This window comes from Gopherus flavomarginatus, chromosome 15 (assembly GCF_025201925.1).
Source record: "Gopherus flavomarginatus isolate rGopFla2 chromosome 15, rGopFla2.mat.asm, whole genome shotgun sequence".
Lineage (NCBI taxonomy): Eukaryota > Metazoa > Chordata > Testudines > Testudinidae > Gopherus > Gopherus flavomarginatus.
Window position 1 is genome coordinate 17,543,320 of NC_066631.1, and position 24,050 is coordinate 17,567,369.

General features: G+C 40.8%; 2 protein-coding genes across 10 annotated transcripts in view; one reads left to right on the forward strand and one right to left on the reverse strand.

The window, feature by feature from the left end:
* Positions 1-16,396, forward strand: part of DGCR8 (DGCR8 microprocessor complex subunit) — a 42,357-nt gene extending 25,961 nt beyond the window's left edge. For 2 of the 3 annotated variants that reach the window (XM_050924099.1, XM_050924098.1), the window contains exons 7-14: positions 941-1,042; positions 3,925-4,023; positions 6,178-6,260; positions 9,183-9,283; positions 9,854-9,960; positions 10,194-10,321; positions 10,831-10,944; positions 12,468-16,396. In XM_050924099.1, the coding sequence (XP_050780056.1) occupies positions 941-1,042; positions 3,925-4,023; positions 6,178-6,260; positions 9,183-9,283; positions 9,854-9,960; positions 10,194-10,321; positions 10,831-10,944; positions 12,468-12,551 (818 nt within the window). In that variant the 3' untranslated portion in view covers positions 12,552-16,396. The remainder of the gene's footprint in view (positions 1-940; positions 1,043-3,924; positions 4,024-6,177; positions 6,261-9,182; positions 9,284-9,853; positions 9,961-10,193; positions 10,322-10,830; positions 10,945-12,467) is intronic. The other variant, XM_050924100.1, reaches the window with a different exon arrangement.
* TRMT2A (tRNA methyltransferase 2 homolog A) overlaps positions 1-24,050 on the reverse strand; it is a 49,635-nt gene that overhangs the window by 10,295 nt on the left and 15,290 nt on the right. For 5 of the 7 annotated variants that reach the window (XM_050924108.1, XM_050924106.1, XM_050924102.1 and 2 more), the window contains exons 11-12: positions 23,887-23,983; positions 22,608-23,541 (exon numbers count right to left, since the gene is read on the reverse strand). In XM_050924108.1, coding sequence (XP_050780065.1) covers positions 23,286-23,541; positions 23,887-23,983 — 353 coding nt within the window. In that variant the 3' untranslated portion in view covers positions 22,608-23,285. Of the gene's footprint in view, positions 1-15,795; positions 17,613-22,607; positions 23,542-23,886; positions 23,984-24,050 lie in introns of those variants that run through there. The other 2 variants (XR_007769505.1, XM_050924107.1) reach the window with 2 other exon arrangements.

A 24,050-nucleotide genomic window follows, 5' to 3' on the forward strand; every position in this document is an offset into this window, starting at 1 on the left:
ATGAGTCATCAGTGTGATGCAGCTGCAAAAAGGCTAATCTGATTCTGGGATGTATTAACAGGAGTGTTGTATGGAAGAAACAGGAGGTAATTGTCCCACTCTGCTCTGCACTGGTGAGGCCTCAGCTGGAGCGTTGTGTTCAATTACAGGCACCACAATTTAGGAAGGATGTGGACAGATTGGAAAGAGTCTAGAGGATAAAAATGATAAAAGGTTTAGAAAACCTGACCTATGAGGAAAGTTTGAAAAAACTGCATGTTTAGTGTTGAGAAGAGACGACTGAGGGGCGACATAAGTCTTCCAGTATGTTAAAGGCTGTTTATAAAGAGGACTGTGATCAGTTATTCTCCAAGTTCACTGACGGTAGGACAAGAAATGGGCTTAATCTGCAGCAAGAGAGATTTAGGTTAGATATTAGGAAAAACTTCCTAACTATAAGGCTAGTTAAACTATGGAATAGGTTTCTAGAGAACATCGTGGAGTCCCTGTCATTGAAAGTTTTCAAAAACAAATTGGGCAAACCCCTTTCAAGGATAGTCTAGGTTTACTTGGTCCTGCCACAGCGCAGGGGGCTGAACTTGATGACTTCTCAAGGTTCCTTCCAACCCTGCATTTCTGTCAGGAAACCTCAGTGGCTACAGAAAAGTAAGTATTTAATAAGGCACGTTACAATAATTAGTGTATTTTTCAGTCTTCTCAGGACTTGCTCTGAGATTTATTTTCTTAGTAATTGTTTTAAAAACTTTAAAAATGGACTCGGGGGTTTTAATAATCCATGTTTGAGGAAACTGCATTTATCATAATGTTCAGTTTCATGCATTTGAATAAATGATTGATAAGCAGGGCATTTTTAATCTCAGCTTGCAGTTTGATGGGTTTTTTTGTAGACAGTTTTTCAAAAGCCTGGAATTAATTAAATGGAATGACTTTATTTTCACAGAGTTTGTTATTAATCCCAATGGGAAGTCTGAAGTTTGCATACTGCATGAATATATGCAGCGAGTCCTAAAGGTCCGCCCTGTTTACAATTTCTTTGAATGTGGTAAGTCTGCATGAATTCTAACTTCAGGACAATATTTTTGTTCAATGATACTTATTTTAATGCTTAGGTATTCTGAAAAGCAGCAAGAAATGGAGACTTTCCTACTGAGCATCTTGAGAGTATACTGTGGGCCAAATTCTAGTTTGTACAACAGAAGTAGCATAATTTTCTGCCGCCTTTTACCTCTCCCTTACACGTGTGTGTGTGCGTGCGCACTACAAAAGCAGTGTTACTATGTGCCTCTGATCTGGAAAAATACTCTGAAATGAAAACTGATTTTAGTAATTTATTAATTTGACTTTCATCAAAAAGGAAGCCCCATTGAAATGTGGTAATCATAGCTTTTATTGTCTGACACTATTAGTCATAAGGGTAGAGTTTGATTATTTCACTCACGTCACTTAGTACCCAGAAGATTTGATTTGCAGCTAATTGAGTAGCATGTCATGCACTATTATTGAACTGACTAGTGTTAAAAGAATACTTTTTAAAAAATAAACACAAATTGTTTCCAAAATGGCCTTACATTAAAGTTAATGTAGACCTTTTAATTAGGAAATGTTTCTTAAGGTGCCTCTGTACAGGGATAAAAGACCTGTGAAACACTGTGGCTGGCCTAGGTCAACTGACTCATGTTCCTGGAGCTTAGGCGGTGGGCTGAAAAATTGTTGTGTAGATATTTGGGCTCCAGCCAAAGCCCAGTCATCTACACAGCAATTTTTTAGCCTGCAGCTTCAGCCCCATGAATCTGAATCAACTGCTCCAGGCCAACTGTGCGGATTTTTTATCCCTGTGTCAACATACCTTTTAGAATTGTAAGGTTTCACTTAATATATTATATATTATGTTACACACAACACACACTTATGCTGGGATAGCCTCAGTAACTTTTAAAAATTAATTTGAATTTTATTGCTCTCAAAAATTAGATTGACTTTGACTAGTCAAAGTTCAAATAACTTCATTACAGCTCTTGCATTTTATGTTGAAGTTGCTCCGTATCAGTCTTGTCAATATGACCTGGGGTTCCTCCATAAATCTGGTAAAATTATAATTGTGTACATACAAATTGACCCCTGAAAATATATTAATGGATACTGAAAATGACCACTGCCCTGTGGTAAATGGATCTATACTGAGTGGCTGTTCAATGCCTCAGGCAGTTGCTGGAATTATAATTTTGTTTTTTCCAATATGGAGAGGAAAAAATAAAGTTGGTTAGGTATAGATTATAAAGTTTCCATCCAGTTAATAAGAATAGAAAGAGTGTAAAGATTAACTATATGCGTCCCAAAATGATAAAGGGGTGGAATGAATTATGTGTGTGGCTAACTGGCTGAGTTCCTATTGGAATTATTATTTCAGAGCTGCTGGGATTTCATTATATTATGTAATTATTGAAGGTATTGGCGTGCCAGGAGCATTTTTTGCGTGGGCATCTTATTTTATAATTTTAAATCTAAATAAATACATGAAAAAAGCAACAAATTATCATAGGGTGATGGACCATATCCTAAAACCTGCTGGCTGAGTCTTTAAACTTCCTGCTGGGTTTATCTGCCATATGAGAGGCTCCTAGTTGGACAAAGATCCAGGGAAGCAACTGTCCTTAGGATCCAACCTTAGAGATAAGGGTTGGGGCTGAATGAGTTAAATTACATTATCTAACAAATGCAACCTAAAAATGACACATAATTAGCAGATCATAGTTTATTATACCAAAACCATCTACCTCTTCTGCTGGTATCTTTCAGGTTTTCCTTGCTTCATCCAGCCACACTCCAGTCAGCCTTACCCAAAGGCATACATAACTTCCTCTCCTCTGCTTTTATCCATTTCATCACATGTATATTGGAGAAAGAACTCATACCTTTGCAGCTGTGTGGTGGGCACATAAACAAGCCATTCAGCTTCTAGACCATGTTTGTTGAAATAAGACCCTTTTCTTCTCTCACCCATTGTGTTAATCCTCTTGGATTTATATTTCAGTATCAGATTATAAAATTTAAGATCTGATATTCAGTATCCAGGTAACAAATAAAAAATTGTAATTGTGTTACACACCTTACTTTTACAATTTGGGAGCTTTAGTTCTTCAAAAAGCACGTTGATACTATGCTTCACTATAAAATGCTTAGTTTTTGTGTTAGAACACTCTGTAAGTGACTCCAAAACATCATATGGAATTAAAACCTTAAAGCTGACAGAAATTCCCAAAACATTTGCTCACAATGTAATACAATCACAGTACTTTAATTCTGAACAAGTACATGAGATAGTGATGATTTCATGGTTGAGATGTCCCTTCTAAGAAAAGATTCTCATGTTTTGTATATAAATGGGTGAGCGGTGATTGCTGTTCTCTAGAGCAGGGATTCTCAGACTTCATTGCACGGTGACCCCCTTCTGACAACAAAAATTACTATGTGACACAGAGTGGGGGTGAAGCCAGAGCCTGCCCAAGCCCCACCACCCCAGGTAGGGGGACCATAGCCCAAGCCTCACTGCCCCTGGTGGGGAAGAGGGGTGCAAGCCCAAGGGCCCCACCACCCAGGGCTGAAGCCCAAGGGTTTCTGCTTCAGCCCTGGGTAATGGGGCTTGGGCTTCAGCCCTGAGCCCCAGTGAGTCTAAGCCAGCCTTGGTGACTTCATTAAAATGGGGTCACGACCCACTTTGGGGTCACAACCCACAGTTTGAGAACCCTTGCGAGGAAGAACAGTTATTTTTCAGATCTCTTGAGGTTCAGATGAAGGAGAAAACCAATATCCAAGTATAGGGCATTCTCATATTCTTGATGGTTTTATTTTTAGTGTATATTTTTAATGTGTGTTTATATTTAAAAGATTGGAATTTTGAAAAGCTTTTCTCTCCCACATTTTAAGAGAACCCAAGTGAGCCTTTTGGAGCCTCAGTGATTATTGATGGAGTGACTTATGGGGCAGGAACTGCAAGCAGCAAAAAACTCGCCAAGAATAAAGCTGGTAACATACATACTTCCTAAGTACCAGCCATTAAATTGCTATGCTTGCCTGCTTGTACCTCTGCTTCGGAGATGATTGGTTAACAGCAATGAGTAGGATTAATTTAAGCTTTTTTCAATACTCTATTGAGAGATGTATTTGTGTAGAAATATATTTTTGGTAGAAAATGGTTAACAATTGATCTGGGGAACACTGTTAAATTTACAGTGAATCCTGTCTGAAGCAACTAACTGGGGGATTTAGAAACCTTGGATAAACTTCAGACACTAACATAAATAGTAATCTTGGATCTTTAATCCACAGATATGAAGTAATTCTCTATTTCTAGAAAAGCCATAAGATTTCATGAGATTTAAGATCATAAAGGGTGAACATAGAAATGTGAAAGGTAAAATATAATTACCCAATTCTTGGCCTTCTGTGAAATTCTCTGGTCATTTTGATCGTTTTGCTTGGTAATAAAAGCAGTCTTGCTTGGTAGTGTAAGCCATATGGAATTTAGTCTTTGGAAATTGGAATAATACCATTTGCTCCTTATTTGCTTTCAGTTGTTTAAGATGTTGACTCTGTTCGGTAATAAATCTCTGCATGGTCTGGCACGTGGATACCTTAAACTTTGTACCTATCCCTAGGTTTGAATGTTTTGGAGGCCTGCTGCTTTCAAACTCTGGCTTAAGGGCTCAGAATAAAAACAAAGTATATTTTAAAGAGTGCCCAAGTGATTTAGGAACCTACAGCCTTGGCCATGCTTTAAAGCCATGCCAACTTTAGAGCTATACCAACAAATCTTCGTAATGCAGATGCAGTTATACAAGCAAAATATGATTTTGTTGATATAGCTTAGACTGGTTTAGCAAATGAAATAAGATATACTTGCAAAAGCACTTTTTTTTGGTATAACTGCACCTGTACTTGGGCTTTTTCTGGCATTGCTATCATAAAAGCATCACACTTCTAACCATCATAGCTGGCAAAATCTTTTAAAGGTAGACCTGGCCTTAGTCCTGTTGACTGTCAGTGGAACTTGGTCTTTTGTGTCCTTTTGAAAATAGAATTTAAGCACTTTTGAAAGTGTTTAATCTTGTGACTCAGGCTTTTGCCAGCAGCAGTTGTTCAGGGGTGAGTGTACAGCTTAATAGTGATGAGTCTTTCAATATTGACTCAGTCAGTAAGCTTAAATACACTTCCTTAAGTAAGTCAATGTTCAGAGACTCTGTACTTATAAATTAATAAATTGTATGCTACATAGAGGCTTGGAAGGATTAGATTTTTATTGGTAAATGTCAATTTCACCATACATGCACAAACCAGCTAAGAAAATTACCATCGATGATGATAAAAATTTACATTTAGACAGTTAAAAAAGTGCTGCTTGAACTTCTTAGAGTTTGATTTAAGGATATTTACTTTGTATATTTTAATCTGATGTTGACAATTTGTGTGTTAATGGTTATAAAGCTTTAACTCTTTGAATCTGTATGTCTACAGACAATTATTTAATGACAGAGCTCCCCATAGTTACTGACAACTGTGGACATTTAAATTGATAAAAATGGAAAAAATGCTTAAAAATAAACATTCAGATTATCTATATTGAAATTATTCTTAAAAAAAAAAAATCCAATTCCGCCAAGCCTCATTATAAAGTAGAAAGCAGTTTTACTTATCTGTGAACTGCATCTCTGAGAATCTTTCATTCTAGAACAGCAGTCCCCAAACTTTTGAGGGTTGTGGCCCCGCTCCTTACCCCTGTCTGCAGCCCCTTGGGGCCGTGGCTCGGGTGGAGGAGGGGATGCGGACAGGGTAAAGGGACAAGGTGGGGCAGCAGCTGGGGCTGGGAGTTGGATTGAGGTTGGGGGCAGAGCCACAGCCAGGGTGCAGGGGCGGAAGTCAGGCACGCGGCTGGAGACAGGACCGGAGCAGAGCTGGAGGTGGGGAAAGGATGGGCGGTGCTTCCTTCCCACTCCTGTGAGGGCTGGCCTAGGCCCTGCCAATCACCACACCCCATGGTCCTCTGCATCCTCTAGGGGGGCATGCCCCACACTTTGAGGAGCTCTGTTCTAGAAAGAAGTTATGTTTCCTTGTCATAAACATGCCTTTGTAGAATCTTTGTACATAGTAAATGTAACCAAGACATTAAATCATTTTCCACAGCCCGAGCTACACTGGAAATCCTCATTCCTGACTTTGTTAAACAGACCTCTGAGGAAAAGCCCAAAGACAGTGAAGAACTTGAGGTATAAGTTAACTTGGCCTTCTGATATAAAATATCTTAATTTAAAAAGCATTAGATGCCAAAAGGCAGAGGATATGTGAATGCTGACTACATAGTCAGTTTCCTGTTCAGATGGAAGATTTTAGTTTAAAGTCTTGAAATCTATAGTAACTACCTAATAGCCAAAAAGTGATTAAAAGGTGTGAAGGGTTCTCTCTAGCAAGATCCAGCATCAATACATTGTGGGAAATGCAGATCTCTCCGAGCCTTGGCTGCTGGGATTTCTACCACAGTATTGTCTTTAGAGCCTGCTTGGTGGCGGAAAAGGAGACCTCTGATCTTCTTTCATATTCATTCTGATACATTTTGAAGTTCATCCAAAATCTGCTTCAGCTGCTAAAAATGACAAAGTTGGCAGCTTTATTCCTCTGACCAGAGTCTCCTGGTTGATACAAAAGGAAGTAGGTCTCTGTTTCTCAATCCCCTCCCTAGCCTCCATTTTGTGAGGCTTTCCTTACCTGCGAGTAACTTTTAGTGCTGCCTCTGGTGTTGCTCGTAAATTTCCTGAGCAGCATCATGAAGCTGACATTCTTGACAATTTTACTGCTGTACACAAGCCTCTGAATAGCAGATGTGAAATGTCAACATAGTGGTTCATTTAAGCAAAGCAATAGCAAAATGGCAAATTGAAGCCATTAGTTTGCTGACTTCATAAGACAACACAGAATCCTCTTAAATTTGTTTCACATTTGGAAGGCTGTCAATGAAAACTTAAATTTTGCGGAAACTGATGACTTGGCTCTGATTGGGATTTGTCATGGGGAACTGGATTTTTCCAGCCCTGAACACAAGACAGTATTTTGTTTGGTTGTAGAGTGTTTTGTTTTGTGTTTTTCTCCTTCAGCGTTACAAAGTGCTGTCCTAATGTAGTGAAGGAGAGTCCTTCATGTTTTCAGGAAGAAACTGTCAATACTTGTGATTTTTCTTATATTATCAAATACATGGTGCTTGGAATTATGGGGAGGGAAATCCAGTCACATACAGATAGTCTAAAACTATCATGGTAAACAAATTTTGGGTGAGAGGGTCTTAGTAGGGATGAGGTCTTTTTTTCCTTGTCCTCTTGATGATTTGTGAAAATGATAGTTATTAATATGTTTGACTTTTTCCACATGCTTAGAGTTGCTGAAAAGCACATTGGATAAATAAAATGTGTAGAAACTTCAGAGAGAGACCAGACTTCAGTTGCCAAGCCTATTTTGTCCCTTACCTCTCCCAATTAGCTCTATCCACCAGGTTAAAGCCAAGCTCATGGAAGTGCAAGCAACAGCACAAATAAAAATTTACATAAAACCTTTAATAGTAGCTTAGAGGTAGATCACTATTTAGACTTTGGCTATTTTAACCAGTACGTGCATTGGAAGCAACTTCTTGTGCATTAACTAGTCCAGGAGTTTCCAAACTCTTTCAGTGTAGACCATTGCCAACATTGTGGCAATTACAGCAATTGCTTGCAAAAAATTGATAAAATTAGAATATTTAATGCATCTTTTAATGTGATCAAAGGTTAATCACTGTCTAATTTTGCTCTTAAATACATTTCCCTTCATATTTGTTTTTCTCCCCGTCTTTTTCCCTGTTTCCTGGGTCTCCTGTCACTTGCATATACTGCCTAGCCACTTGCTTTTCAATTGCTTCACTCGAAATTGTTGGCCTGCCTTGTGTCCCCTGCATATTCCTCATATGCTAGTGGTTCCATTCCCTGAGGCTGGCTCTTGTTTGCATTCTTTCTTGTTTTTAGCCGTTTCTGCAGGCCTCCAAGCTCTGCATTGCCAAGAGCACCTCAAATATCTGTAGAGAGAGCTAAAAACAAGGAGAGCCAGCTCTCCATGGACCACCAGAGAGTGCTGGTGGCCCACATGTTTGGGAGTCACTGTTCTAGTCTGCCCTTCTATATCATTCCTGGTGAGATTGAGCTCATTATTCTTAAACTATCCCTAAAAAACGTGTGTCCAATCTTGAAATAATCGGCGACAGATACTGATTTAAAATAAGACCAGGAGTCACACTAGAAGGAACACTTTGCTGGAGTTTTCTGAGCCTGAATTCTCTGGGCGTGTTCATATAATAGAAAGTGGATAGTAGCTCTTCACTGTAAGAAGCTAATAAATCTCCAACCTCAAGCTGAAACTTTGGGCTACAAACCCGAAATCATGGAAAGTACTAGAAAGGTGGTTTGGAGGAATGACACCAGGGCTATTTGATTAAAGTAGAGAAAATATTATTTTAAATTTCTGGTATCTGCCTAATTGAATACTTTCAATAAATACCCATAAATCATGAGTAGAAATTAAAGAACAGTCATCACTTGAGCCCTTTGTTTTTGCCCTGAAAAACCCTAAACAGAACAGGCTACCTAGAAAGAGAAACTGAGACAACACCACTCAGCAGATTGAAGTAATAAGTATGGGAGTTGGGGGAAGCTTTTATCTTATTATGGCTGACAGCCCAAAGATTTTTTTAACATGTAATATAAAAGCATTAAATCACAGCTGAGAGTTTCATTGTATTAGGCAATGATGTTTTCATTATGTATGAAATTCCAATAAGTAGAACTGAGAATTACATCTTTTGTGGAAATGGGGGAGCTTAAAAGAATAAGGTCAGAAGCTCTTTCTAATATACAGTAGAGGATCGAGTACATTTTTCTCATTGTATATTGGAATCTGAAGAAAATGGTCTGTAGCATTGCTTGCTAAAATAGGACCAATGCAGTAATTCTGATAACAGAGATCTAATGTGCAGTTTAAAATGCTCTGTGATGAAAAATATAAAACGTAATTTGTTTACAAATGTAAATATAGAAGAAATTGAGAAGTAGGAGACTTTCAATATTGTGCTTGCTTGACGAGTAGCTAAAGAACATCTCTCAATTCTTTTGCAGTATTTTAACCATATCAGTATTGAGGACTCACGGGTATATGAACTGACCAGTAAAGCTGGACTGTTGTCTCCATATCAGATTCTCCATGAGTGCCTTAAAAGGTAGGATCACATCATAACCATGCTAAAAAAGTTACTGAGGGGCAAATTCTGCAGTTTGTTAGATGCACTAAAGTGGGAAGGGTACAAGAGTTCCTCTGTTCCTTTCTTCCTCATCTACGCCTATTGTGGCACCAGCAGGACGGTATACCTTTCCAGCACTTGTGAATTTCAGTGTGGCCGCCCACTTACTCTGCCTGCTATGACCCTAAGGAGACATGAACTGCTGTTTAGCTATGGTTTGCACCAGTATATATACTGCAGCATTGTGCCTTGCTCCATGTCTGGTATTGCTGCTCCCCCTTTGTAATGGTAGGATCTGGTCCTTAGAATTTTGTATTTATTTTTGTCTGTCACCTGAGAGGGAGTAATGCTGTTTTTTTTGCAAAGCAGTACAGTCAAGTTACTGACGTAGAAAATGAGACTCCCTGTTAGCTTGCTTAATTTTTAATTGAAATTTACTGTACTTTAAGTCCAGATTCAATTATGTTAACCTCACATTGTTCAGTTCAGTTTGTCTTTCTATGCAAGTTACTTGGTTGACCCTTACAATATTGAGTTTTTGTGCTTAAGAAACCATGGAATGGGTGACACATCTATCAAGTTTGAAGTGATTCCTGGTAAAAATCAGAAGAGTGAATATGTCATGACTTGTGGCAAGCACACAGTGCGAGGCTGGTGTAAGTACTGTTCTTGATTTTACTTCCTATGCTTGCCTACAAATTCTTTTTTCCTGCCCTCCTCAACACTTACCTTGCATGAGTATTTTGTTGGTACATGCGTATTCCACCCTTCAGTGTATACATCTTGAAGAGAATTAGAAATATTAGTTCATTGATTCCCTTAATGTAGTTTTTATGTATACACATAATGTTCTAGTGTGGTGATTGTGTGTTGGTTATCATTTGTACAGGTAAGAACAAGAGAGTTGGGAAACAACTAGCTTCTCAGAAAATCCTACAGCTCCTGCATCCGCACGTGAAAAACTGGGGCTCTTTGTTGCGTATGTATGGTAGAGAAAATAGCAAGATGGTCAAACAGGTAAGCATGATTTTGTGGTTGCTTTGTAATCTACCCTGTAAAAAGTTGCTTTTTTCTGTTATGATAAGGAGCAGTTAAAAATGATAAAAACCAACTCCTCATTCCTTTCCTTTTCTTGGCATAGCTTTCTAGTCCTAACACTCTTATTCATCGCATGTTACTTCTCTATATTGATAAGTAACCCTAAAGGATCTTCTGCTTTCTGAACTGATTCTTGCTATTGTCATGACAGAAGGTCAGCACTCTTTCAGAAAGGCAACGTTTTCTCAAGCTCACGTGTGTGCTATAGGGGTATAGGCTAAAATGGCTGGCTAAAACGGTAACGCCAGTTTTTAGCAACTAATACACAGTTGACTTGTTGCATGTACCTTTTCACTTAAAGGAGGGTGGGGGGAAGAAACTCGACCCTGCTTAAATTCTGAAAGATGTGACTATTTAAAAAATACCCGAGACAGTTTTTTTTGTTGGGTAACTTTTTTTCTGCTACAACTTACGGTCGTATTGTGCAGGAAACCTCTGATAAAAGCGTGATAGAACTTCAGCAGTATGCCAAAAAGAACAAGCCAAATCTACACATTCTGAACAAGTTACAGGAAGAAATGAAAAAGTTGGCACAAGAAAGAGTGAGTGCATACTGCAGACTTCTTAAAAATACATGTTAAAAATTGTGTTGTAGGGCCAGAACACAGAACAAAGTTAGTTTATTTTAGTGAAGACTAGACACTCAAAATTGGAATTTTACTGCTGGAGGAATTCTGCGCCACTGTATGCATGCAGAATTCCTATCCCCTGCAGATTTCTTTGCTTCCCTGTAGAAAAATGACTTCTGATGGCGGAGCAAAGAGAATGCGCAAGAGCAGTCACGTGCCCCTGCTGGCATGTTGTTTTGGGTGCCCTGAGCAGCCAGCAGAAAGATAAATTTCAGGGGGGGGTCTAGGGATGCCCTGGTTGGTGGCTCCTAACCTGCACTGAGCTGCTAGTCCCAGCTGGGCTGTGGAAGGGTGGATTTCCCAGGTCAGACCCCCTCCCCACCCCCAGTTTCAGGAAGCTCGACCCCCTCTTTCCACCTCCATTGCTCCTCAGCTGCGGGGGTAGGGGGTCACTGTAATAGGAGCTGCTCCCCCATCCACCCAATCCCTGTGCATCTGAATGCCCTTCACACCCAGACCCCCTGCTGAGCCTGCCAGCACCCTGATACCTCAACACCCCCATGAAGCCTTACCCCCTGCATCTGGACCCCCACCTTTGTACCCACACTGCCCCCTGCCCTCAAACTCGCACCCTGATAAGCCCCACCCCCTCCCATATCTGGACCAACCTGATAAGCCCCCATCCTGCCGAGCCCTACTCCCTCAGCACCTGGGCCCCACTGTTGAGCTCCCAACACCCAGACCCTCCCTGCTGATCCCCAGGCTCCTTCACATGGACCCCCCCGCATAGTCCCATTCCCCCTGAATCTCCCCAAAAGCCTCTGTGCATCCGGTCCCCCTCCCCCCACACACACAGAGATTGCCCCGTGCAGAACCCTCTCACCTGGATTCCTTCCACACTAAGCCCCTCCACTCTTCAATCCTGCTGGGCTGAGCCTGCCCGCCCCCACTTGGACTGGGGCTCAGGGCTGGGCATGCGTGCATACAAGACTCACTGTCCCTTTTTCTACCTATCTTGGTGACCCTGGCATGGAGGGGCAGAGCTCTGGGGTGTTTCTGGGGCAGGCCTTGCCATTCTGCTGTGTTGGGTGTGGGTGTGAGTGCAGCCTCACTGCTGAATCTGTGTCTGGGGCAACGGGTCTACAGGGTGATCTTCCTCCTCTGTGCATCCAGTGGCGTGTGCTCCTCACTGCCATGCTGGAATTTCCAGAGTTACTTATTGACAAATAAATTAAAAGTGCAGAATTTTTAGTTTTTTGGTGCAGAATTCCCTCAGGAGCAAAATTTTTCCATTTTAATGAAATTCTTTTGTAGCTACCAGATTTTTTTTATCATGAACTAAAGTAGTCATTCACATCATTTGAATTCATCAAGTCAAACTGAATTGATTTTTTTTTTTTTTTGCCACTAGAACTAACTAGTTGCTTAGTTTTTTTTTTTTTTTAAAAACAACCTTGTTTTAACCTTGGGATTTTTTACTTTTTGTTTCTTTAAAGGAGGAAACTCGAAAGAAACCCAAGATGACAATAATAGAATCAGCGCAGCCTGGTAGTGAACCTCTGTGTACTGTTGATGTGTGACCAGTATACTTATGAGTGGGGAGCAATAACAAATGGAGAAACTACTTTCAACAATTATTTAAGAATCTATTTGCTGCAGAATGCAAGATAACTTTACAATCCTGGCTGCTTCAGTTATGCATTGTTCTTTTGCATCATCAGGGCAATATTACTTTTTTTTACCTCCTGAGATATGTATGTTTAAATGATTGATCATAAAGATCTCTACTTGGGCAAATGCACAGAGGATAGGCATGTTCACACAGGATACATTTAAGCAAGCACTTTTTCCTTGAAAGTCATCCATGTTGTCTCGAATGGATGTGTTTAAGGATCAAATTCAGAAAATCTATGTACAGGTTGAAGCTGATATATTATATATAAATTTTTATATATACACACTCTTGTATGAACATGCCTAAAATTATTTTTGTGAAAAGTTTTGTTGCATTTCAGCACATAATAATATGCACTGATAAGACACTTTGACAGATACATGAAAAAGTGATGAGCGATGTTCCTAATGTCATAGGATTAGGCCAGTAATGCTGTTTTTATTTTTTGTACTGCCAGGCTAAGGTTGGTTTGGTTTTAATTTTTTTTGAGATCACAGTATGCAGGGTGTTTTAGGGTTTTTGTTTTTGTTTTTACTTGAAAAGAACAAGTGTACCTGGTAGTGTTAAGAGCAACAAGTTGGATATCCCAAATTGTTGGGCTTTATTTTAAGGGAAAAGTTATGATTGTTTACAAACCAATTGGAAGGGAAAATATTTGGCCCTCTATTTCAGTGTTTCCCAACCAGTGGGTCGTGGAATTTTTTTGAAAAACGACATGTGAGAATGGGTGGGGGGAACTGCCATCTAATTGGCAATATGGCTCACTGTCCCATCACCTCCAAGGATGGAGCAACCAATCAGAGCTCAATCTCCTTCTCCTTCTCTCCTGCGGCTCCTTATCTGGGGTAGTAGGAAGAGTCCCTGGAGCTAGAGATGTGCCACGGCAGAGACAAGGTTGGGAATCACTGCAATTAACGTAGCCACTTGAGAGGCTACCTACAGAGCTTGAAGGAGAAATATAACTGAAGACTGTTGATGGGTATTCTGAAATATATTGCCAGTGCATTGTTTAAAGAAGCTCCACCCTTACTCCCCTGTAATATAGTGATTTTAATTTGTTTGGTGTCTGGCCATGTTACTTGTTAAGTTTTAGATAACTTGCTTCATTAAATGAAATATTTTTTAAACAATTTCTCCTTGTGGCCTGGCCTTTAGAAATGCTAAATTAACTGATTGCAGCTATCTTACATTTAAAAAAAAAAAAGTTGTTACTGGCTTTTTACTTACGTTTTTCTTCAAATGCTAAAAAACTTAACTTCTGCAATGGAAATTAGAACGTAGATTTGGGATACAACATAGAAAAGACTAGACTAAGACCTTAATAAAGTGTACTGATTAAGATGAAAAAGGACATGAATATGCAAGCATTTTTGAAATACAATCTTCGAAAACAGGCAGTACTTACTGTATCTGCTAAGGCTTTAATAAGTTATGCACAGAAGAAATATTTTGGTTGTAGTGAAAGCACTGCTTTTTCCCTTTATTTAGGGTTTTTACTTTGACTAATGCAGTAAATTCCTCAGATTTGAAGTGGGAACCATTTTGTGCTTAAAAGAAGGGGAGGGAATGGAATGGCAAGAAGCCTGTTTGGTGGTAGGGGTCCAGTGACTTTTCTAGGAGTTGATATTAGTACAGCCATATTTTACGGTCCCCAAATAATTGGAGGGACAGAGAGCTACAGTTCGTAATCCTTATAAATGCTGCAGGTCTGGTACTTGTCTGGACAGTTGTCATTCTTGAAATCTTGAGTACAGCATACTGCAGTATAGTGACTGATTGTGCCAACTGGATTTTAACACCTTTAATATCAGCCCTGCTATTTTGGAAATTAGAAAACTTAAATTTTTGTTGCCAAGTTAAAGTTCTGTAATTTATTGCTTCTGATATTTGAGATCAGTCTCATCTGTTTCTGTATTTTCATTGTTGTAAGTGATATGCTCAGAGGTGTCTGCAAATAACTCACCCAATCTTCATTATCATATTCAGCTTTTGAGTTCTGTGAATTGTAATCCTGTTTTCAGTACAGAAGGATAGGTGCAGGATGACACATTATTTTTAAAGTGACCTATCTAAAAAGTACTGCCTCTGCTTATTTTCTTTTAATATAGCTTTAATCTACATCTTTGAAAGATGTGTAACATTGGTGCAGTACTTACAAGCAGTAGTTGCTGCTTCTCTCTGACTTTGAAGACAGGGCTTATATCTTTGCCTAAATGTATTACTGTGTAAGTAGGTGTTTTTTCAGTTTGTGTGTTTTCTAGCAGAAAAATCTGTCCTTGGCCAATACTGTAAAAGACAAATCATCCCTGTGGATCTTTGTCCAAAATCAGAATGTCAATATTTTGCAGGCCACCTGCAGATTATCCATAGATGCCTCATTTAGGAATTTGTTTTTGTGTTCTAAGAGGATTGCTGTATTGAGCATTTTGCTTTAGTCTTACCTCAATCTGCCACTATCTGAATCGTAAGGTGACCATTGCCCTTAAATAAAACATCTAGATATTTCATTGTGAACCAAAGCCTCTCACATATTATGCATTCTTTAAAAGGATGGTATTAGACCTTGCTGCAGCCTTCAACTGGAGAATTGTCCAGAAAATAAAGCGCAATAACTGCTGGAACAAACAACTTAACTGCTGTTTATTGTCATTGTGAAGTATTCTTGTGTTTTAATGTTTACTATTGATTGTAGTGTAACAGTCTTGCATTTGCACATAAGCACGAGCTGCTGTGATAGAGGATAGGTCATTGCATTAATTTCAGCTTCTGCATGAACACTAAGGTGTGATTCAAGATGTACCCTACATTTGTCTTGTAACTCGTGTGTTTTTTAGGTAACCAGCTGTAAAGGTTTAGATCTTGATTGTATGAATGCATAAAGCAAAACTACTGCTTTTGTCAGTGATCTTTGTTCCTTATCCTAGGAAAGGTGGATATTTTTATGGGGATGGAATGAATTAATAAGAACTGTTCCATCCTTTGGAAATTAGACCTGTTCTGCTTTGCATATTATGTGCTTCTTGACAGAAGTGTGGTGTATTGACTTTAAGGGTTAAATTAGCGTGCATTCAAATCTTTATGGTACTGAAAGAAAAGTTACTGTGACTTCCAGTGAAATAGTCAGATGCTACCTATTTAAACACAAGTCATTCAGCTTTAAATATTTATTAAACAAGAGATAAAGTAGTTGGGTTCCCAGATGCTTAACATGGCTCTGTTATGCACAAAAACTCTTGCTGTTGTATGTAAACTCCTGCTGACACTGTTAGGCTTTACATACAATGCACACTTGTAACATCTAAGTATTTCTTTAAAAGCTTGATTACATCCTACCCATACACTATATTTTGGTTCTGGAGCAAAGTTCACAAAGATAATTGCCTTGTCAAACTTCCTGTGGGAAGAATTTTAGATTAAGTATCAGAAAAGTCCAAGAACTAATGCCATTATCAACAAAATAAAAGGTGAACAGTATTCTGACATGTATTTGAGAAGGGAAAAGTGAATAATGCATTCTTATGTGCCCAAGTAGATAACAATGGTTGCTATATGAATTGTATTGAGTGCAGTTGCTTGATGCCAGTGCTAAATTGGTACAACTATAAAGCCTCATTTTCACTGAGCCTCTGCTTTGCTTTTTTTTTTTCTGCACAATCATATAAGCCTTTGTGTTTGGTCTTTGAGTACTACATGTGTATTTTTCCAGACAATTAGTTTTAAGCAATAAAGTTTGATATTACATTATAAAAATGCTGATTTTGTTTGTCTAATGTCGTCGTATTGCAACTGTCTGTTTTTGAGTGGGAACCCTCTCCTTGAGCTGTCTCCCACCTTGTCTTTTGAAATTAACTGAAGTCTACTTTTGTTATGCAAATATCAATACCTCTTACCACATGTTGACTTAGTTTTTCATGGTAAAACTAGCCCCTTTTCATAAAAAATGAAAACCCTTTAGCCAGGTACACTGACATTCAAGTGCTTGCTCATGTCTAGGTGCGTGTGCACCCATGTGCAGAGTTGGAGATTTCTGCCAACACCCTATGGAGTACCACGCTCATGCATCAGTATATTTAGACAATACCGGCCCTACGCCCTCTCAGTTCCTTCGTACCGTGATGGTTGGTCGGAGCACCTTCCCCTTGCCTTGCAAGTGGATAGCGGTTTTCTCTCTCATCATTAGGTTTTTGGACCACCTTCTACATCTTAAGGGTCTAGAGCAACTCTTTCCCCCCCCCCCATGTCCATGACCCCGTCCCTTGGGACCTGAATCTCATGCTGCTGCAGATCATGCCTCCCCTCTTTAGCTTCCTGCTCCCATCTTCTACTCTCCTGGAAGGTTTCTTTCTTGGTGGCAATAACATCTGCCCACAGGATCTCTGAGATTAGGGCACTTACCTCAGAGCCGCCCTATACGGTCTTCTACCAGGAAAAAGTCCTACAGCAACCATACCTGGCTTTCCTGCCTAAGGTAGTTTGTTTCATACAAGCCAGGACATATACTTACCTGTCTTTCCAAAACCTCGTAAGTCAGAAGAAGAGCATAAATTGCACTCTCTGGACATCAGGTAAATGCTAGCCTTTTACATGGAAAGGACCAAGCCATTCCATAAGTTGACAGTTGTTCATCAGGATGGTGGACAGGATGAAAGGTCTTCCAATGTCCACTCAGAGAATATCATAGATCATCACCTACATTCATTTCTGCTATGATCCAGTGAAAGTGCCTGCACCAGTGATTGTAACTGCCCACTCGACCAGAGTGCAAGCCTTGATGGGAGCCTTCCTGGCCCAAGTGCTAAATCAAGATATCTGCATAACCACTACCTGACCACCCATCCACACATTTACATCTCATTATGCACTTACCCAGCAGGCCTGTGACAATGCTGGCTTTGGTAGAGCAGTGTTGTAAGCCACAGGACTGTGAACTCCAAGCCCATCTCCAGGGATACTGCTTCTGAGTCACCTAGAATAGAATCAACATGAGCAAGTACTTGAAGAAAAAACGGTTGCCTGTCTTTTGTACTGTTCTTTAAGATGTGTTGCTCATGTCTATTCCATTTCCTGCCCTTTAGTTGGAGTTGTCAGCAAGAAGGAAGTGAGAGGGCGCAGGGCCAGCAACTACTAAATATACTGATGTATGAGTGCGACACTCCAGAGGGTGCCACTGACAACCATACAGATACTGCTACGGCAAAAATCTGACTCTGCACGTGGATGCACACACACAGATGTGTTGTTCATGTCCATTCCCTTCTAAGACCAACCGTTACAAAAGTTAGGTAACTTTTTTTTCCCCCTATCCCAAATCAGAGTGAGGTTTAGTTTTTCCCTGCTTACTTATTAATGGAGAAGTTCCACACAACCTGAAACCCTGTCCCTGCATAAATCATTACATCCCCTCTTTGTATTCTGTATATAAAAGACTCTCAGTACCATATGTGTAAGCTTTAGGATAAATTGCCTGTATTAGATTTCTTCAGAAGTTGATAAATCCATTTTTACTAAAAGTTATTGAACTTTATTGATGTTTCCATTTCTTACATTCTGGACTTGGCTTGAAGTAACACCACCCCTCTTGATGTGCTTTGAATGGCTTGTTCAGTATCTAGAGAAGTTTGAAGTGTTAATGTTACTGACCAGCTCACTGAAAATAGCTTGATGTAGAGGATCTAGTCAAACACTAGCTCTGAAAAAGAATAGTTCACATGAGCTCTTGAGTTCATAGTGTTATGTCTAGCATCACCAGGGTCCTAGTCCACAACTGAGGGCTCCCAGGTGCTATGGAAATGTAATTGTACTGCTTTAAGTCCCCAGTCACCTAAATTGAGCTCCTGTGCATCAATGGAGGGAATTAATTTTAAGAGGGGGGGTGACAGACAGCACATTCATTCTGACAGCAGCTACTGCAACAGTGCGAGGTGTTCAACAGTGCAGGGGTGAAATCCTGGCCCCATTAGTGAGTGAGAGTTTACCTAGTATCTTTATAGACAGTGTTTTAGGTTCAGTTGCAGTGAACTTAGAAAGGTAGCATGAATCCCCTGTTAATATAGTCAGGTCAACTAGTTCCACATGGGAGAAGCAGCTATTACTTCTGGGGCAATTCTGTGCTAAATTTTGCATGTTTTGTCAAAACAACACTATCATCATGCCTATTTCAATTATTTTGGTAATTTATTTCAAAATACTTGTCCTAATATGTTTAACAGTACAGATGACAAAAATGATTCCCCTGGGAGTGGAGTGTTAAAGAAACCCCTATCACAAGCCACTTCCTGTTATGCTTTTGTCAGGTGCCTCAGTCTGGGTGTGTCACGTGCCAGCTGTGCCTTGAGGGGGTAGGGGGGAACTACCCCTCCAGTCTTGTCAATTGTGTGTTTTTTTTCCACCCTGTACCCTTAAGAGTTACCGTATTTCAGGTTCCCAAATAGAAGATAATGCAAGGGAGAACTGGAGGGGTGCATGTACTGGGAGAGGGTAGTTAGGGGTACTGGAGGGGAAACCTGCACCCTTCCCCCTCCCCAAGCCATATCACAGGCTCCATGTAGCTGTTACTGTCTTACCACTCAGAGATGACCCATACCTGCTGCTGGGGGGAGGGCCCCCCACAATTTAACAGTTTGTACCTCTCCTGGAAAGCAGCAACCCCACCCTGCAAATCCCAGCTGTTGCTCCAACAGCTGCTATGGAGGGGAGGCGGCCCAGCCAAGGCTGTCCTTAGCCATAGGCAGAGCAGATAGCCACCTAGGGCACCACTAGGTCTAGGGGCACTGCTCTGCTGGGAGCCCAGACAGATAGGAAGCAATGGAGCATGTAAGAGCAGGGCTGCTGGGTCCTAGAGAGAGATGAATGCAGCACAGTCTGAGGGAGGGGATTGTCTGCTGGGGTCTCTGAGAAGGGGTGGTGGAATGAACTCACCTGCAGGGTGACCAGATGGCCCAATTTTATAGGGCCAGTCCTGATTTTTGGGTCTTTTTCTTATATAGGCTCCTATTCCCCCCCCACCCCGTCCTGATTTTTCACATTTGCTGTCTGGTCACCCTAGCTGGGGGTAATTGGTACCTATATAAGACAAAGCCCCAAATATTGGGACTGGCCCTATAAAATCAGAATATCTGGATCTGGTCACCCTAGCTGGGGAGCGCCTCTCTCCCCTGGGCTGGCAGCAATCCATCTCATCTGAGAGGGAGCTGCACAGGGCAGGATGAGCTGCTGTGGCTCCATGGGTGCCCCGTCCCTGAGATCAGATGCTGTGCTAACTTCACCAGGGTCTGTTGGGCTGGCGGTAGTGCCCATTGGCATGTAATCGGACGTGAGAGTTTGCTGCTGCTGTTGCCACTCTGCACCCCAAGAGGTGCATTTTGGGGTCCTGCAGTTTTCCACCTCTCTCCTGCTCTACTGCAGCTGTTGGACCAGCAGGCTGGGGGGTGAGTCAAGCATGAAAGCAGTACTACGTTGCCATTTAGATTGTCATTTAACAAATTTGTTCGCCAAAAATGCTTGCTAACAATCCTGAATTCAATTTCAATATTTTTTTTTAAAAAAAAATCAATATCTCAGCCAAAAACAGAAAATTAAGTTGTTGACAATTATTTGTGACAAGTTTGGTATGGGGAAGGGAGTGGGCCAGTTTTCATCAGAGAAACAAAAAATGTTGACTGACTTTCCTATAGCCTGTTACTGTTAAATAGAGTCCTCCAACAACTGTAATATGCTCATCTCCTTACTAATGTATAGAGCAGGGGTTGGCAACCTACAGCACATGTGCCAGAGGTGGCACGTGAGCTGATTTTTGATGGCATGCAGCAGTGGGCTGAGCGGCTCAGCCCGCCACTGCCCTGAGGTTCTGGCTGCTACCCCATTGCCACCCTGGGTCCCGGCCACCAGCCCCACTCAGCACCCACTGCTGGCCTGGGGACCCCCAAGAAACCCCAGGCTGGCAGCTGATACCCTGGCTGAGCCACTCAACCCGCTGTTGGCCTGGAGTTCCATTCACTCAGCTGGTAGGTGGGCCGAGCAGGACTAAATTCAACAAAATAGGAAAACAAGAGCAACTAATGACAAAATACAAGAACCTAGAGCAGTGGTCTCCCCCACCTTTTTCGTCTGGCAGTCACCACACGAAGGACCGTGGCAGTGGACTAGCATCCGCCGAAATTCGGCAGCATTTCAGCGGCGATGCCTCTGGATGACGCTGCTTATTGGCAGCAAGCGGTGTCATCCAGAGGCGTCGCGGCCAAAATGCCGCCGAATTTTGGTGGCATTTCGGTGGATGCTTGTCCGTTGGCCAGTATGCAGGTGCACTGAGAGGCCCCTGTGGGCACCATGGCACCTGCAGGCACTGCGTTGGGGACCCCTGATCTAGAGAACCTCCTAAAGCACGGCCATCGTTTTGATTTAAATGGACTTGAACTGTATGAAGAATTGAGTACACTGTCCTCAATGTTGCCACAAGCAAAATCAATAATGGACATTGTACAGTTTACTCATACCAGCAAACTAGTTGACATATCCTAATGTGTACATTGTCACTCGTATTCTACTGACAATTCCTGTAACAGTAGCATCAGGAGAACGGAGTTTCTCAAAACTAAAGCTCATTAAAAACTATCTTCCCTCTACATGGAGTCAGGAACACTTGACTGGTCTTGCTATTCTTGCAATCAAACAAGACATCACTTTGTCTTTGTCATACAATTACATTCTTACTGATTTTGCAGCTGAAAAAGCCAGAAAGATTGCTTTTAATTAAAAACAAATCCTTGTTTCAATACCTTTTCATAGAAATTTCCAATAAAATGTTGACAAATTAAAATATTATTTGCATCATTCTGTCAAATCAGAATTTTTTCTTTAGTGCTAGTCCATCAGCATTACAGTGTGCTTCATTAAGTTAAACTGGTTTTAACAACATGCATGTGGCAAGTTTTCCAATAATGTAAGCTTATGTTTGTGTTGCTACGAGCAAGACAGGCTCAGGGGCACCAGTTTAATAATCCCGCCTAGGGCACCATAAATCTTAAGGACAGCCCTGGGCCCAGCCATACCACATGCCTGAGCAGGGCCTGCAAACCCAGAAACCACAGCCTTCCCATGCAGCCACACTGCAAGTTGGGCTGTGATGGGTTTCACCATTCCTAGCAGTGGCCAGCAGCCCTGCACTGCCAATTCTGCAGGGGGGAAAAAATGGAATTCTGCACAGAACATTAATTCTGCATTGCACAGAATTCCCTCAGCTGTAAGCTATGCTCCGAGTCAGATAAAGCTTCCATGTGGTCAAAGTATGCCTGAGAAAATTCACATTACAGTACTCTGGGCTGAAGGTGCTGGAAGAATAGTTAACCACAGTAAGGTCCATAGTTTCAGTCCTATCCTAGCCTTATACCCATGTATAAATTATTCTGTTGTGGAAGTTAATTCTGCTCTGTCATCGTCCTCCAACATCTCTGGAAAAGAGTATTTTCTTGTGCATTTGTCTTGTTCTGAATCTTTTCTCTTTTTGAAACAGGAGTGGGGTAGCACTGAGTCCAGTCCTACTTTCACTTTATTACAGAACAAGAAAATCTCTCTCCCTTAGAAGTTGTATTGGATCTCAAACATCAGGTTCAGTTTGGCTCATAGCTCCAGTTTAACTCAAAACAATTACACTCTTGGAGGGTGATCCTTCTGCTGAAGGGGGCAACCCATTGTCTGCACCAAAACCACAGAACAGAGGTCCATTTTCTACTAAAAGTATGTAAGCTTCATGTCTTTTTCAGATTACAAGCACTTTGAAGAGGGAGCTTAGAATCTCTCTCCCAATAGCAAAGACTTAGTTTATGTACCAGAACAGCTGGAAAGTCTTTACAATAGTAACTAAAAATCAGGCTTGCTTTAATGTAGGTTTATAATCAACTATTTGCAACTGCCAACTCAAATCTCTTTAATTCAAACCAACATCCAGGCTAAGGAAAATTCAACAGTCTTTTAAAAATCAAATTTATTTAAACTGGTCTGCAAAGCAAATGTCTCCTGTTCAACAGAATTGCCCATTTGCCAGATAGGCATTAAATGATGTTCGCTATCAGCTATTTATCACTCATCTTCCATACTATTTTCAAACAAAGAAAATTTCTTGGGCATAAAAAACAATGCTACAATCACTCAACTTTTGGAGGAAATCCACATGTCTGACTCCTAGTACTATACCTGGACAGAAATTTTATGAAGAACATGCAAAATATTCAGTTCAAGTCATGCTGGCCTTACACTGAAGGCATTGGGACATCTTTTCAGGAGTATGTGTGCACAAGTGAAAATAGCAGGTTTTGTTCCAAGTTGTGTGTAATAAGGTTATTTTCCTTGTAGGAACTGGATTGTTTTAAGCATCCAGTTAGTTAAACTAATCTTTGTTCACTGAGTTGAAAACTGCTGCTGTCACTATACTTAACTGAAAGCCTTCATCAGTTGGAAGTCAGGTAATTATTATGTTGTGCAGAGGTTAACTTGTATGGTATTTCTGCTGATTCCTCAAACTGCAACATTCTTTCACTATCAAAAGTAACTTCTACCTCTTAGAAGGAAATCAATAGGTTAAGATGGTTGCCTGAGTATATATTATATATATGCACGTGCACAAACTGCCCAGCCTAGCACAACATTAGGTGGAAGACAGAGTTCCTACTTTCTCTTCAGGTGGGTAAATGCTGCCATCTTGGGTAGAATCTGCTGCATTTGCATTCATGACCTGAGCTGTGTCACAGCTTGCTTCAGTAGAGTTTCCATTTGAATGTTCTACCCTTTCAAAGAATATCAGCAGCTCACAGTGCATAGTCTGAGGGAACAGATCCACTGCCATTGCTTTAACTGGACGGAAAGGGGCTCCTTTGACACGATTGGAGGGGGCCCGACAAAGACTTAGGAGAAAAACAAAGTATAGTATTAATTTTCCTGGACCATGAACATCAGTCTACACTTTCTAGGAAAAGCCCTTGCGTTGTTGTTCGCTCCCCTTGCCTCATAGGATGATCATACATTTCAGATCTACTACTTAATCAGCTACTGGAGAGCAAGTCTTCCTCCCTCCTGCTGGGACAGTCTGCCACCACCCAATCAAAAGTGGGTCTTCCAAGGCAAGGTCAAGTACTGCTAAACAATCCTATAGCTAATATGATTAATCTATTTGTATGCAAAAAGGGAGTTCAGCCTCACTTTTTTCACGAAGCGTATTTTGCCTGTACCTGGCCAATTCAAAAACTTACTCCACAAAGTTGTTCATGGCAGCTCTGGGATTGCAGGATACATAGATGAGCTTCTTCAAGTGTTCAGCTCTTCGGATTGCAAGAATGACTTTAGAATCTAGGTGACAAATTAAGAAAGTTTTTTGCCAATAGTGTATGTTACCATATTTGCAGAAAAAAATTTA